This window comes from Etheostoma cragini, chromosome 3 (genome assembly GCF_013103735.1).
Source record: "Etheostoma cragini isolate CJK2018 chromosome 3, CSU_Ecrag_1.0, whole genome shotgun sequence".
Taxonomy (NCBI): Eukaryota; Metazoa; Chordata; class Actinopteri; order Perciformes; family Percidae; genus Etheostoma; species Etheostoma cragini.
The window spans coordinates 6,970,112-6,987,470 of NC_048409.1; the positions used below are offsets into that span (position 1 = coordinate 6,970,112).

Consider the following 17,359-nt stretch of genomic DNA (forward strand, 5'->3'; position numbering starts at 1 on the left):
AGGCAGTTCTGAAGGTAAAAGGGGGTCCAACCCGTTACTAGCATGGGGTACCTAATAAAGTGGCCGGTGAGTGTATATTGACCAAAGACCCTGAAACAGCCTGCGCTATGTTATAATTATAACTATTAGTATGCTGATGACATTTCTCAGCCCCTGCAAGCATGTGGCCATGAGGAATATTTAACTTGTAACTTTTTTAAATGCTGTTGTTTTTAAATGTTTATTGTCCCATCAAGTCCTTGACACAGCAAGATAAATAAATGACTAAATGACATTATACAATTTCTAATGATCCTGATTGAGGATTCTGAAAGGAATGTGTTTGATTATTTGTTTGTCTAATAAGCTACTGTTACTTTGTATTCAGGTTTAATGCTATTGATTTCAGAGCATGACTTAATTGTGGATGGTAGTACAGCACCTCAATGAACAGCAATAAGTACTGTAGATGATTCTTCCCTTATGCTGAATTATACAGTTTCAGCGTCATGAAAACATCTTATTCCTTTCTGGAAGATATTTCTGAGCTTCAGGAGGTAAACCTTTGTCTGCATTCATGTTTTTGCTCTTTCTCATGTGCTGCATGTGTGCAGAGCGCTGCTTAGTTGAAACTAATCATTTCATGGCACATTTAATGCCACATGTCCCAGTGGTCACCAGTTTGATCTTTGACAGCATCACTTAGTTTTCACTGCTTTCCAATTATATGCTGGGGATGTCTTTGTCTGAATTATCACTAATCAGCGAGGCTGAGAGAATGCGTCTGGCAGTGAAGTTGAGGCTTCTGTCTGGTTTTGTGATTGACGTTAGCAGGAGGGAGGTAGTGGCTGGAAGCAAGGCAAGGGTAAAGTGGTTTGAGCTCTGAAGACGTCTGCTTAGCTTTCACCACATCCAGAGATGAAATATTGAAAACAACTTATTTTCAGGGGAATTGAGCAGAACTCAGTTACTGCACTGTGTCTCAATTGCCTGCTCTTGTGTGTGCAGACACATGCACAATGCACGACATTTTGAAAAGACATTGATTCATATTAAAACCCTATGTCAAAAAGGACCACAGCTGTCTCATTATTGGCAAAATAAATGGTTAAATGAGATAAAGATAAATAAACAATGTAAATGCACAAGCCAAAATAATTCAGAAACAAGTCAGGCAACGGGTAGTCTATATCCACGACGTTCCACTTCCAGGACTGTTACGGTGCCGCCAGAAATTTTTGCCGGATGTCCGTCACCTTCCTCTTCCTTTATGTTGCCGTTCTAACCTCTGGTTATTTATGAGTACTATGGTTAACTGTCTCCTCAGATCTCTGCAGGGTAAATCCAGACAGCTAGCTAGACTATCTGTACAATCTGAGTTTTCTGTTGCATGATTAAAACAATTTTTTAACGGCGACCAAGACGATTGTGATTGGTTTGAAGAAATGCCAATAACCCCGAGCATGTTTTTCTCCCATCCCGGAATTCTGTCTGGACTAGCCAGACCCTCTTTCAAAGTGCTGTTTAGAAAGGTCTGGCAATGCGAGACTAGGCAGTGGGTAATACATTGATTCCACAGTCTTTAATTGTTATTTTGAGATTTTAGTTTCATGTAGGATGTTTTATTTGTCCATTAGTAGACTTTAAAATTTTGGTTTAGTTTTTTGTGTTAATTTTGTTGTTGTTCGTCCTCACGTGCTAAGCTTTTGGTATTGTTAAAATATTCCAATGTATTTTTTAGAAGGATTGTTGATCCAGTATCTCAGTTTATGTCTTGTTGCTATGCAGATTTGTTGAGAACTCCCTCAAAGAGCAGTACAAGTCAGTAATGTAAAACCATTTGCTATAAACGGTACATTCCTTGAAATAAGTTATGTTTTGTGTCTTTCAATTATTATTTAAAAATCCCGACTGATACAGGACTTTCAAAGCCCATATGGTATTTTGGAGTTGAAAAAATCCAAAACAATGTATTGTTTGATAGTCATTTAATTCCATGCAACACTAATTTTAAATGCCCTCATATGTAGTTTGGAATTTCTGTTACTTATTGTCTGACATATATAGACACATATAGCCCTAATATCCACCAACAGAGCTAGATAGAACAGAAAATCTACCGTCTAGCCCTAATTTCTAATAAGTGAGTGAGAGACATTCTGCTCATAACATCTGGTTAAAAATCTCCTGGAAACAATGAGAAGTGACTATGTGTTTTAGCTCTCCAGTGAAATTAGACAAAACATACTTATGCCCAGCTAGCTTCTCCTCTCTAACAATAAGTGTAGTCAGTAGGCATTTTTACACACCCACACAGCAGCAAACACAACACTTCAACTGTTCAACTACACTTTCATCAGTTAACAGTGTTTGCTCTAATGACAGTGTTGGACCTGTGGGTGAGCGGAGCCTCATTTATTTGCATGCCAACATAAACAACAGAATAGGCAGCCCCACGGGAAGGAATCGCTGCTGTGTGGGTAATTCACTCTCATTCTGGGTAACAGCTTGGCTGAAAACTGCAACACAGAGTGGAGGTGGCAAAACCTTTTAGCGCCTCAAGACAAACTTTCACATAAACAAACCAGTTTTGACTCAGTGCTTCATTATTCCTCACGTACTGTAAGATGTACCCATAGAGACTGAACATGTTTTTTCAGCTTGTGTTGTCCTTCCTTCCATGTGTGGGGAAGGCCTGCTGTGCTCCGCTGGGCTCTGAACGGTCATTATTAGCTCTGTCTGCTAATGAACAGTAGGTGCTGGCTAGGAGCTGGGTGTCAGAACAACACACACACACACACACACACACACACACACACACACACGTTTCATCCATAAATACACTCGCACAAATACATCCCACACAAACACAATTGAAGCACGTCCAATTAAAAGCGACAGTGAAAAGACTCCCACATTGGTTTCCTCTCGCAGCCATCACACCACCTCTGTCACAGCTTGAAGACAAAAAAAAACATTCCAGCTATTGAGAACGTCATCTGAATAGCAGGAGAAAAATAAATAAAATGGATTCCTATCTTAGTAGATTTTGCATCATTTCACAGGATCAGTTTTCTATCAGGGACAGGGCATGGAGGAGGAAGTCCACTTGTCCGTTTTATTGTGCACAAATAGTGACTTCAGTTCAGGGAGATAGCGACTCATTATTCTGCCCATCGGGACATGCTGCTACTATTTCTGTACCCTTTCCCTAATTAAGAGGACTTCAGGTGCCCATTGCTGTTCATTTTAATTGTCCAATTGTGGTGCATTGCTAAGTCAGCCATTAAGAAAGAGAGAGAGCAATTAAGCAGGAGTCTGACAGACTTCAGAGTTTTCAGTTTGACATTATATGGCATGAGGCAAAAGGGTTGCGAGGCAGCATAATAGAGTCCATCGCAGGGTTATGCTGCATGAGATGAGGCTGATTGGAGATTTAATCGGCTCACTCGGCCTTATCTTCTCCCCACTGTTGTTAATGGGTCTCTTTATCATGACATTACCATTAAACCTTGAGAAAGAGTTCTGTACATCTCTCAGTATAGACTACTATGTAATTAGCCTGCCTTCAGGTGTCATTGAGTGAGTCTCTGACAGTGTTTCTAAAGAACATAACATCATGATAACTAGGAAAGCAATAAACTGTAAAGCTCTTGGTTCAAGGATGAAGGATAACCTTACAGCCGATTTAAAGCCAACTGTGGCCCATAACAAAGCAGGGAATAAGGCTTTTTGAAGTTTTTCTGTTACATAAATGAGTCTTCTAAGATGTGCACTTTACACCTCAATATGACCTCATGATATATCAGTTAATATTGCTTAGATTTTGCTAATGTGAGCAGAGAGACGTGAAAGGGGTAAATGTTGCCACATGTTAGCGAGTGACTCACATCTTGAGATAACAGGACCGACTCGTCATAGTGACGTGAGGCACGCTCTTTTGATGTGCATCCTTTGAGGAACAAAAAACCTTTCAAGTAGCAGTAGATCTCTTCACTGATTGATGGTTGTCTGGAAGTGTATAGTTCCCGTAGCTCGGTGGATGACATATTGGATGAACCATGCTGTGTTTCTGACAGCAGGTACAACGCTTTTTAGTCCGGCCCCATCATCACAGCCACAACTATATTGATCAGCAGCATTTTAGAGAAAATTATAGTTAGGATTATTGAGATTAAATACAGAAAAGAATTAAGAACCATTGATGGGAGGGAGAATAACCTGCAGCGCTCTAGGACGTTCACACCTTCAAACTGCCTCTTGCGCACACACAAACAACTCCTTTATGTGCACTTTCGCATGTAAAACAGCATCTGCTCCATCTTAATGTTACTAACAAGTGCTTGCATAAGCAAGTAATTATGTAACACAAATAATGAGTGTCTCACCAGTGTCTCTTCAGACATTTGTTGAGCTGTGCAGCAGGTGTTAAACCTATGTCCCTGTCATGTCCCTGTCATGTGACAGCGAAACTGTTCAGAGGTAGAGCTGTGTTTGGAATATAAATTGGTGCTTTTTTTTTGTTCCCGGTAGCAAGTGTGTGTTTTTGGGACTGTGTGTGAGCAGCAGTTGTTAACAAGACTCTAATAAGATCAAGGCCAGGCAACTACAAAGCTTGGCCCAAACCCTCTGTGGCACTCAGCTGGGATGTTGGGATTTCTTACAGCTCCTTAAACTAAAAAAAGGCACCTGGTAAACAAATAATCCGGATTTGAATTATGAGTTGACCAGATTTATTTAGTATTTTGTTGTTCAGAGAGTCTTCCTCCTGGAGCAATACATCGACATCTCTGTGATTGAATTGCCTGAGCTGAATATTTCACACAGCAGCTTCTGTAGAGGGAGTGACACTGTTGTTTTGCAAATAACTGTGTGCAGTGCTGTTAGAGTGATGATACAGAATACATGACAAAAGTTTTATACGTTCATACGGTGTGGATCCTAACACAGGTTGCACGTTTTATGCCTTCATTCAGTTCATTTACATGTCCATTGAATTATGATAATAATTCCAACTTGATTAAGGCAATTAAAAACATAAACAATATTACCTCTCTGTATAAATATAACTGAAGTTAGCATAATCATAGTAACATGTGGAGTTCTTTGATTATAATTGATGTTTGTACACCTTGATTACATTTTTCAACTTGTGGTTTACTTGCAGAGTTGATTTTCAAAATATAATTTTGCGTACAAGTAAGGGAAACTGTTGTTAGGGCTATTTTTAATCCTTACTCAGACTCAGACACCCTTGTGGTTGTTCTTTTTTACTTCTCTTTTTGTAGATATTTTGAAGAGTGAGGTTACTCTGGGTAATTGCTGGTTGACACATAGCAACTTTTCTGAAATAAGTGAAAGTACAATACCAGTATTTGAAGGTTTCATTTTGAAGTCTTTGAGCCAGTTTTTATCAGTTAATGTATGTGATTATACATGTAAAAAAGGAACATCTTTTACTGGAATGCATAGTTGAATTAATTATGAAGTGGCCGTGTGCAACTAAAGAGGAAGATGATTGCAAGTTTCAATGCATATCATAAGTTAATGTAATGGTAAAAATAACAAGTCACACATCTTTGGTAATGTTTAGCCGTCATTTTCTTAATTTAAGGAGGTTCTACTTAATTATATAGACATGCACAAGTTTAGCTAAGCTCACTGTTCTCCATTCCTTCAGACTATAGACATGAAAAAGGAAATGATTTTCTCTGTTTTCAATTTTCTCCGATTTTATATGCAGTATATATATATAAATATATATAAATATAAATATATATATATATATATATATATATATATATATATATATATATATATGGTTTAATATGGCTTAAGAACATGTATGAACAGATCTTGTTCAAATCATCTTGTATAATAAGTTTGCCAGTTAGATTTTAAAATATTTCTGTCAAACAGAATAGGTTTAAAAAGACATTTGATAATTTATTCACTGATGTAAATAAACTGATGTAAATAATCTTTATCCACTGGAGAGTTCCTGGACTGACTGGAAACATCAGTCACATCAGTTGTCTCTTTTCTTCTCAACAGGTTTAATAAAGCCTGCAACATGGTATTTGGCAGTTTTAACATATTGGCACTTTTGAGCATGTAGTGGTGCTGAATCTCATCTGTAATTAAAAAAAAGGTTATGATAATGGGGCTGGAGGATTTGTTCTGATTTGCAAATAAAAGAAAGGAATTTAATGAGAAGATTTGCATGCAATCAGTGTGAGCAATCAGGTAAATGACTTCATAAAAAATGGGACATTCACAATCAGTGAATTAACATTAAGTTGCTCTGGCACCTATTGTTCTTGGGTCGAGACTCAGAGAAACATTTCCTTGCATACTAGATGGTACACAAACTCCATTAATGATCTGGGGTATGTAACCATGGCAACAAAATGTTTAGCTCTAATTAAACAAAGCCAGTTTTGATGGACAGTCCAATAAATCATGTCGGTCCAATTAGCAGGACGACAAGAACATCTCCCCGAAACAAAGAGCATAGAAGCAGCTTGATTCAAGTGTGCACTGTTGTGCACACCTCAAACATATTGTGTAGACAGCAGTAATAGTGCTTCAGCTTACACTCCTGTAGGACAAAGACCGATAGCAAGAGAAAACAAATAGCCTCTATCAAAAGATAAACAGACAATTTCAAAACTATTTTATTTCTATGCTGTTTCTTGTTGGCTAGATTCACCTGGGGCTTGTTAGAAAGTGTGCAGCGCCAGTGACTTTACGATGAGGACATAACAGCTGGGCCCAGGTGTTAGTTATTAGCTAATTAGCTCCAATGTGTGAGCCAACTGCTCATTAAGTATTTAATCTTTTTATTTTTTACTTGGCTGGGTATAGTCTATATTATTTATGTTAAAGTGCCCATATTATAAAAAAAACAACCCTTTTCTGGGATTTGGGTGTTATTTTGTGTCTCTGGTGCTTCCACACACATACAAACTTGGAAACAAACTATTCATGGTGTTTTGAGACAGGTACAGGTTTCATAATGTCCTCTGCCCTCAGTCTCTGGGTGAGCTGTTCAAAATCTGAACATAACTAGCCGAGACAAGGTGGCTAACCCATATCATGCTAGTGCTCGCATGCTAGCTCATTCTCAATGTCAACACACTGCTACAACACACACTAGTTCACCATAATCTCCTAAAGAACTACTTCCATGTCCCTGTTCTGCAGGTATTCTACAAGTGGCCCTCGTCTAGAAGAAGTCTCCCAGCTAATCCTGCCTTGTACTGACCAAAGTTGGAGAAAGAGTTGTGTAGCTTATGTGACCTTACCTAGCTACTGAGCATGTGTGACACCCAACAAAGATAGTATAGAAGTGAGATGGCTCACTCTGTTGCTAAAACAGAGACCTAAACACAAAGGGTGAAAAGACGATAAGCAGGAATGTACCAGTATAACAAAAATAGGGTGTTTTTAAAAAATGAAACAATGTAAACTTATTTTGGTACAACCTCAAAATACAATTATGAACCTGAAAAAGAGCATAATATGGGTGCTTTAATACATCCCATGAAAATCAAAAAACATCATGAATGTAGCAACTTTTGCTACTTTGGCCTGAGTATTTAAAGCCTGATATATGTTATTCCTATCTGACACAGAGCTCCATCCCACTCCTCCTGCCACATCGTTTCACTGACTGGTGCAGTATGTTTTTTTTGTACAATGAACATTGACACTATAATGTATTCTGACTCAGTCTCACATACACCGCTGGGTTGTCTGTATTTGTCCACAGTTAAACATGGTCCACAACAAATGCTGTTTGATAAAATCATGTTTACCCCGGTTTGAGTTGCTAATAAACAGCTTTTTAATCAAACTGTAAGTATATTTGAGACCCATTAAAAACAAAACAACCAAATGAAGTTGTAAAGCAGACCCTGGAAACAATTCTCTCTTGTTGCTTTCAGTTTGGGTGTTAAATAGAATAGATATAGTTATAATATAGTTAGAATAGATATGCAATATATTTAGCCGGGCTGATTAGATTAAACAGGGATGGAATTAATATTGATCTTGCGATCCAAGCTGTATCTTGGAGAGCGATTGTGTCCTTTCTAAAATGTTAAATTATGTAAATCTTCTTTTCAGTATATCAGAACTGTCAGCCACTTCCACAGAGGTTGTGCCCTTCTGTGTAGTGATGTGTCCATGGTTGCTGACATATTTCAGCCTTGATGTGGCTGTGCTGCTTCTTCCTGTAATCAGAGCAACTGATGGATGATGACATGGTTGGCACTGCTGCTCAGGGGGAGAGTGCAGGCCAACACCATCTTTTACGTAGCGTCTCGCTTGATCTGTGTCTGCACTGTCATTGGGCCACACAGCATCAAACACACACACACACACACACATTAATGTCTACATAGCAGTAAAGACACAAAGACACTGCTCTCATTGCTATGTCTGTGCAGGTTAGCTTGTGTTTTATTCCTTGAGATAGCTTCCCTCTTCTCCTTATCTTTTTGGTACGCCCGCGCACACACACACACACACACACACACACACACACACACACACACACACACAAACTCCCATACACACACACACACACACACACACACACACACACAGTAACATTGTGGAAAGCCTTGCCTCAAATCAGGTGGAGTGCACCATGGACAGATTGGATTAGATATTATTACATTTGGGAAAGTCAAAGGGATGCGTATCACAAAAAGAACACCTGATGAATCTTTGATTATAGACATCTACTTAATTCAATGAACTATCTATTTTGAAATTACTGTGCACTATGCAAGGCAGAAACTGATGACTACCATTTTACAAAGTATGTATGGGAATACTCCCAAAGCGCTTTGTTAATCTGTTGTATTTCTTACCATACCTTTCTTTTCCCCCTTTCATCCCCCTTTCCTTGCTTGTTCCTCCTCCAGTCTGAATCCATACAGCTATGACGAGAGCTGTGTCTCTAGTAGCGTGGACCACCTGCCCCTGGCTGCCCTCCCGCTCCTCGCTATTGTCTCACCTCGCTACCAGGATGCCGTTGCCACGGTGATTGCCCAATCCAACCAGGCCTACCACAGCTTCCTGCAGTCAGAGGATGGCCAGGGATTCATGGGTCAGGTCCGTCTCAAACTTCTTCTGGTTGGAGAGGAGAAGGAGAGGAGAACTCTAGTTCACTCTAGTCTCTTATCATTGAATAATGAGCTGGAGGCACTTTAACTGAAGTCAATGATTGTCAAAGGAATTTAAGATTGCTTTGGAGTGGGCTGTGTATTCTGTGGGAGTTCAGGCCTTCAGTGGGCTCAAGATGTCTATTATTTAAGCAGAACACATTTCCCTCACTTGTACATAACAACTACTAGGCTCTTTGTAACAAGCTGTATTTCCCCTGAGATACTAATCCGTAAGCAGAGTGTTACAGTTGAGTTGAATTTGACAGCATTAGGTTAGGGCTCTGAAACACAACTCTTTGCTTTCACAATTTATAAAAAAATGATTAATAGTTTAACTCATAGTGTAATTAAAAAGGCAGGTCAACAAGTGGCTGTCTCTCAGAAGGTAGCAGGTTGTCCTTCAATCACAAGGTTGGGGGGTTTGATCCTCGGCTCCTACTAGCTGGATGATAAAGTGTCCTTGTGCAAGAAACTGAACTGCCTACTGCTCCTGATGGGAAGGCCATTGTGTTGTGTGAATATGAGGCAAATTGTAAAGCACTTTGTCTGGTTAGATAGAAAGGTGCTAGCTAAATCTAAGCCATGAAGTAGATTTCACAAGTAATTGCCATTTTCATTTATTTATTTATTTATTGAGAGCCATGATCACTTCATTCCTGATGAGCCAATCAACAACAACAAAACCCATACAGTCAAGAAGTACAAGCTAACAACCCCAGGTGATTACAGTTAGGTAGTCACACCAATACATGTGTTGTTATCAGGGTTGGGTGTCCTCACTGATTTTCTGACTCGATTAGATTCCGAATCTATTTTATTGCCGATTGGATTTTTGTTTCAATATCAATTATGTTAGGAACATTTCAGTTACAATACCAGTTAAGCTTGGATATGAACGAGTTTCTGCAATTGTACAAGGTTCCCTCTAACCTGCTGAATTCTTAAAAGTATCAATGTTTATATTAAGAAGTAGAGCCCGATCAATATATCGGTATGGCATTTATAATTGCCAATTTAAATATTTATTTATCAGAATCATTTATAATAGGACTTTCCTTCCCACTTTATTTTTACAACTTTGTCATTAGGATGATTCAACTCATTCCTTTTCCATTACTCTGCAGTATATAGCACTACAAATTGGTCTATGCTGTGTACCTTTATTATAATCAAATGTTGGAATGATGGGGGTGGAACAGTGTTAAGGAGGGGGTCATTTTATTTTCTCTTTGTGAAATTTTATTAGCAGTCTTGGAAGTATTGATTCCTTGCAAGCAAGCTTTAAAAAATAGCATACTAATACAGTAAATAGAAAATACGTAATCCTATTTATATATATTCTGAAATTTGGACAAAATGATTGTCATGCCTTCCTCTACCAATGTATTAACTTAGTTTTTTTGTCTCTGCGCCTTGGCCGGAATTTCTTTAAATTTGGCACAAACATACACTTGCACTCAAGGATCAACTGATGAGAATTTGGAGGTCAAAGGTCAAGCTCATTGTGACCTCACAAAATGTGTTTTTGGCCACTTCTTAAGAATGCCTACGCTAATTATGACAACATTTTACACTAGTGTCTAATAGGATAAAATGAAGTGGTGATATTTTATATTCAAAAGGTCAAAGGTCATCTTCACTGTGGCATTGTAAATATTATAAGATATAAGAACACATAAATCAGGAACAGATGGGGAGATATTTAGTCAGAAACTGAATAGGTGACACTGATCCTGGGTACCCACCTTGAATCTGTGGTGATTGTACTGTATAGATCCCCACAGATAGTTGCAGATATGTAAAGCATGCTTCACCAGGAAATACACTGAACACATTTTCTATTGAAGACCTTGTGTATTTAGTTGACCTGGCTGATTAGACCTCTTCCCTGGACTGTGTGGGTGTGTGTAGACTGATTGACATCTTCCTGAGTCTCCTGTTAGATTTCTTTCACCTGTTAGGGCAGGACAAATGACATCCTCATCGTTCCTATTGGTAAATGAAGATTTGTGACCTAATAAATTCCCACCTAAGCTCGGTCCCAGTTTCCACCTGAGAAGAGGTCAGCCACAATAACTGAAATCACAGTTTGTGGGTGTTCAGAGGCTGTGAAATGCTTTAAAGATCCCATAGCATGAACATTTTACTTTATGAGGTTTTTTAACATTAATATGAGTTCCCCCAGCCTGCCTATGGTCCCCCAGTGGCTAGAAATGGTGATAGGTGTAAACCGAGCTCTGGGTATCCTGTTCTGCCTTTGAGAAAATGAAATCTCAGATGGGCCGATCTGGAATCCTATAGGTTACCTTCCCTTTTCTCTGCTTTGCCTGCCCAGAGAATTTGGCCCACCCATGAGAGAGAGACATCATGGCTTTCAAACGAGCAAAGTGGCAGTTGGTCAAGGCCACACCCCCAGCCTCCACCTTGTCCCCCCCTCTCTCCTCCTCAAAAGCTACAGACTTAGAAACGGCACATACTAAGGAAAGCTCATTGTGGGACTGGCACAAGAGGCTGTAATTCTGCACCAAGGCTGACTTTTTGGGAAAGAGACTTCAGATATGGTATTAGGGGATCACTAAGGTCTATATAAAAGCCTCCAAAGGGCACCATGTCATGGGACCTTTAAAGTCTTCACTACATACATTAAGTGAGCCTTGGCAGACATGTATGTAAACTGTAACTCGCCTGGTTGGCAGAGGCATACAAGCGCAAGGTGGTAATTCTGGTGTAAATTCCATTCATACAACTCTCTAATTGTCTTCCTGTTCTGTTAAGTCCTTCACTGTCTGAGTGCACCATATGTTGAAGCTGAATTATATTTTTTTCCGAGCAGGTATGCCTAATGGGTGACTGTGTGGGAGGCGTGCTGTGCTTCGACGCTTTGTGTTTCAGCAACCACCAGAGGCCTGGCAGCCCCAACAACAGCAGCAGGAACAACAGCACTGAGAGCCTGAAGGTAGGCGCTCACTGTTACAGTGGTGAAATGGTGATGGGGATGCAATTCAATTCAATTTTATTTATAGTATCAATTCATAACAAGAGTTATCTCGAGACCCTTTACAGATAGAGTAGGTCTAGACCATACTCCAGAATTTACAAGGACCCAACAGTTCTAGTAGTTTCAACAAGGAACAGTGCAACCTCGGACAGACCAAGGCTCTTGGTTTGCGGTGTCTGACGACCGGTTGGGTTTAAAATGAAGAGTGGCAATAACAGTCTCACAAAATAGTAGTTTGTAGTAGTTCTTTGTAGTAGTTCATGGCATAGCAGGGCACTGTGTGGCGTTCCAAGGCACAGCAGGACGTAGCAGGGCACAGCAGAGCGTAGCAGGATGAACGTGTAACGGGACCATGGCAACAGCTGCTACCATGTTTTTGGAGCCTCCCTGATCCAAGGAAACATGCTGGGCAAAAACAGGACATAAGGACTCCGGGGAATGACTCCCCCTAGCTAGGTTAGTAAAAAGCATTTCTGGGACATGGATGCACACAAAATGAAAAGATAGAAAGATAGAGGAGAGAGGAGCTCAGTGTGTCGAAGGAAGTCCCCCAGCTGTCTAAAACTATTAAAGCATAATTAAGAGAGACAGGGTAAAGAGAGCAGCCTGGTCGGGCTAGAACTCTCCCCAACCGGATCGGGCTGTATGCCCAGATGTGTATGGTGTCCGGGAGATATTTTAGTTTTAATACATCATTAAGAGATCAATACAAATGATCAAGATTACAAGCTTGACTTATACTTTGTCTTCATCAGTGGAATTGATTGCTACAAGCGTGCCCATGTGGCACCGCCAGTGATCTCTTGTAAACAAACAGAGACTCTCATACCCAACAGTCACCTCAGCTGTGTCTATTTCTTGTCAGTTTATTTTTAGCACATCTATCAAGACACAGCTTTTAGAAAATTTCGCTGTGAACTAGAGACAATGTCCTTGGCGCTATGTTTTCTGAAGTCTCATACATAAAAGGTGGAATTACAAGTCCCAGTGGAGCTAAATTTGGGTCACCATTTGTTTTCAGTGGGTAATATGATGGGCATCGGAATGTTCCTAAGCTTTTTTTTTTGCAGTTTTTGTGGTGTGCATGTAACACATTCATCGTAAATTATAATAAGTTTGCTGAACTGCCCGCCTGAAGCAGCTTGTCATTTATTGTTCTTTCCCCCGTGCTAAGTGTCCCTTGCTTTCTTCTCCTCCCTGTTGCTATTCAAATCCACTTACAATATATTCAATCTTGCTCGGCTAGGGTTTCCCCTCCCACATTTAAGTGTTTGCATGGGAAAACGCATTAACCCCCGTCTGATTATATGTAATTACCTGATGCACCCACTTCTTTTGTGTGTATTAGGCTTCACAGTTGCACACTCTCCTCCTTCCTGTTAGGATAACTCGGGCCTACTCGGGGAGTCCAGCCCAGGTCTGAGTTCTAGCAAGAGGCTCAGCAAGAGCAACATTGACATCTCCGCCCCCAACGAAGGGAACGGCCAGACCGGGCCGCCGCTCAGCCGAAAGCAGAGCGACTCATGTGACGGAGACACCTCGTCCACGGGCCAGCACAGCTTTTTTTCCAGGTGGGACAGTACGCATGATTATACCCCCACACAAGGGTTGACAATATTTACTATCAGGAAAAATAACTCTTGATCTTGACATTCTGTTTATATCAAGGTATCTACCCATTTAATATCTCTGAATGTATTAGCCCATTACGGCTTATGTTGAACAACTTATAAGTAGGATACTTTATTACACATACCCTTGGCAATATACCAATATGTGTCACTTGAAAACATGTATTTTTTTATGTTTCTATTATATAGTGTATATAGTATAATATAATTATATAGCAGAAATAGAAGAACAAAAACACACACTTATTTACACCAGCACACACACAGCCTCACACTGCGCTCTAAGTAAGAAAATGCTTTGGTGAACTCAGATCTGTCAGTGCAGAAAACTAGAAAAATCCAAAGGATTTCAAAAGGCATTTTAAAGCAAAAAATGAAAAGTTGTTTTAATTTATTCTCCTTTAAATGTGACCTTGCACGACTTTAGGGCAAAACCAAATTTTCTTTACTGTTCTGTGCACATACACACACGCACAAACACACACACACACACACACACACACACACACACACCTTGGTAAAAGAAGCATATCGGAAGTACAGAGTAGAAATTCTTCATCTACTTCTGTCAAATAGCATTTTTCGATGAGTGATGACTGTTAGTGGTTCATATGATAATCCAGATGTTGCATGCCAGCCGGCTGCATGTGTCACCCTGTTTTGCTCGTGCTCTTTATCAATATTTGCAGCTTGACTGCCCCGCCTACCTATCTGCCTCTGCTGGGCTATAAATAGCCTGTTTGTTTCTGTGCCAGTCAGTTTGTGTGGGAGACAGAGCGCTGCAGGTGAATATAGCTGGGTCTGGGATGGGTGGCTGGAGGGAGTACAACTGCCATGTTGACTCACTTCAAGCAACCAGTGTTCCCATTCCAAATCCCATGCTCCACTAAGCTTCCACCATCCCAGTAACAGTCACTGAAGTAAGGATCCCATCGATTCACAGTCATGCCACGTGTTCATGACTGTGCACCTCTCAACTTTCACTTCTTGCTACACTCTTGATTAATTAATCCTGAGACTTGCTGAATGGAGGGTAACCTCTACTCCTGGATGTACTCTTTTCCACTGCACTTCCCAGTGGATATTCCCAGTCAGCAAGAGGGCTTATTAAAGCTCATTTTCACACACGTTATCCCATCTTTCAGTATGGCTTATTGAATGGCTGTCTGCCTTTGGTTCACTCTTTTACATGCACCTTGCTCTGCTTTGACCCGGACTGGGAATTTGCTGTGAGATCACATGCAAATGGTCACAACACTGCTATAATGAACACACAGGAGAGTGCAGCAAGCAGTGGGGCTGATGTCTTTTATGACTTTACTGTCTCATTATTCCCCAATCTATCTCTGTTAGAGATGTGTGCTTTGGCTCATTTCGCTGATATTTTAAGAGATAGTAATACACTCATTTTGAGAAAAAACAAACAACTCTAAATGGAACAAATTGACTAAATTTTGACATGTATTTAGTCTAAAGTGCTAAAAAAAAAGATGATGTGCAGTTATAGCTAGTGAAAGGCTTTGTGCATGCATAATGGCCATAAGAAAATCTATTTGCCATGCTTCAGTTTGATAGGTAGGAATCAGCGTCACATCTTTTTCCTGCACTCAGTAAAGAGCTGGGCATTTTTGATACACTTCATGTGTTCATCACCCATTATTGCTCAAAAAACTATGTCAACCATTTACTCAATAACAGTGAGCCAATGTAATATTTATTTGTCATATTTATTTAAAATATTGGTTGCACTCTGCATTTAAATTTGATATGTGCTTTTCTGTAGCTGTTAAAAGACAAATTCAGCCCAACTAGGCTGCAAAAATAAGACTTAACATTCTAAGCCAACAGGAAATGTTTTATGTGCGGCTGAATAAAAAGTGTACTTGCTAAGAATGAAGAATTAATTTTAATTTATTTTATTGCCCAAATGCTTCACTGTCCCTTTAGCCGCATATATACTAGTATTTTCTTGGAGTTTGGAGGAAGTTACTTCCTATGAGGATATTTGACAGACAGACAGACTGACAGTTTCCTAATGGCATGGTAGGAAGAAGTGAAGAAGTGGACACATTATGAGAGAAGACAAAAACAAAAATGGAAGCGGAAGGCAATCAAAGCACTATTGATTTGGCTTTTAAAGATTGCTGGAGCCTGCTGGTTAATCCTTTCTCCCCATGCAGGACTTAATAGGGAAATGTTGGCTCACTAGAGAACAGTGAGATCTCTTTTAAGCTGAGACTTTCTCTGCAGTTTAAACAGCTGTACGCATGATGCAGCCTGTGAGAGCTGAGCAAAAAGCTGCTCAGGCTGAGTCATAAAGGCCCCGCTCCAAACTATCCAGCCTACGATAGAATTTTAACAAAGCAACAAGGCATCACTGACTCATCTGTGTCAGGACTGAGACTGTTGCCCTCCCAATGTCAAGATGCACATTAATGACTTTTTGAATTACAGATTACCCCTGATTTTTATAAAATCCTAACTGTTAAGTGCAATTGAAAAGTGCCATTAAAAAAATGTGCCACATTTACTGGCTTTTACTTAACAACAGTGATGAACAATGTCAGATGTAATCTAAGATGTGATCTAAAAAAACTACTAAAAGTAAATCTGCATTACTACGTTATTGCTAACACTCACTAAATCCTCCACATGCCTCCTTCCTGTCTATGTAATGGCCAGTAGTGGCTCACAGTAACCATTGGACCACAGATTTGACAAGTAGGCCATGGCGACAGACAGATACCATTCTACATTTTGTGTCTCCAGTTTGATGAAGGACAGTGTGGAGGTGCGTGGGGGCAGTAGTACCAGTCTGGTTTTGAATCCCGGCCGATTTGACTTTGAAGTGTCAGACTGCTTCCTGTTGGGCTGTCCACTGGGCCTCGTGCTGGCCATGAGACGCACTGTGCTGCCTGCTGTCCAAGGTAAGACTTATAAACACATGTAACATATATTGGGGAATGCAATGTGCCACGTCCACACCGCTACACGAGTGCAGTACAGTATGTGCACAACCACTCACAGATGTTTTTATCTGTTTTACTTTCTATTTATCCTGTCTTATTGTAAGTGGCTCACCTAGCTGTAACACACTTGACTGCACTGAACTGTACAAAAGGTGCACTACATATCAAGTTTGATTTATTGAAATCTGACTGCAGTGAAATGATATACAGTACCTGGATTGTCTTTTACAGATTTTTTTCTTTAAAAACAATGAAGGTTTTTAAAATGTTCAGATTAGTTTAAACAGATTTTCAGTTTGAAATGTTGTACTTTTTTTTAATATAATCCTGTTCCTAATGGCTTTGCCTATCCTTTGTGTTTTCTGACCCTCAGTGAGTCAGCTGCATCCAGCCTGCTCTCAGATTTTCAACCTGTTTTACCCTTCGGACCCGTCAGCCTCCAGACTGGAGCCACTGCTGCAGCCTCTCTTCCACAAGTTGCCACCATATGCTGTGCCGCGTTATCAGCGCTACCCTCTAGGAGATGGACGCTCACTGCTAATAGGTAGGATGTTTAATTCAATTCATGAGAATTGGGAGATGGAAGAGCAGCTTGTCTTGAAT

The 17,359-nt window shown here is 40.0% G+C and overlaps 1 protein-coding gene across 2 annotated transcripts in view; it reads left to right on the forward strand.

Moving 5' to 3' along the window:
• pitpnm3 (PITPNM family member 3) overlaps positions 1 to 17,359 on the forward strand; it is a 98,616-nt gene that overhangs the window by 60,012 nt on the left and 21,245 nt on the right. For both annotated transcript variants that reach the window (XM_034867174.1, XM_034867175.1), the window contains exons 6-10: positions 8,916 to 9,105; positions 11,992 to 12,114; positions 13,540 to 13,727; positions 16,557 to 16,714; positions 17,130 to 17,300. In XM_034867174.1, coding sequence (XP_034723065.1) covers positions 8,916 to 9,105; positions 11,992 to 12,114; positions 13,540 to 13,727; positions 16,557 to 16,714; positions 17,130 to 17,300 — 830 coding nt within the window. The remainder of the gene's footprint in view (positions 1 to 8,915; positions 9,106 to 11,991; positions 12,115 to 13,539; positions 13,728 to 16,556; positions 16,715 to 17,129; positions 17,301 to 17,359) is intronic.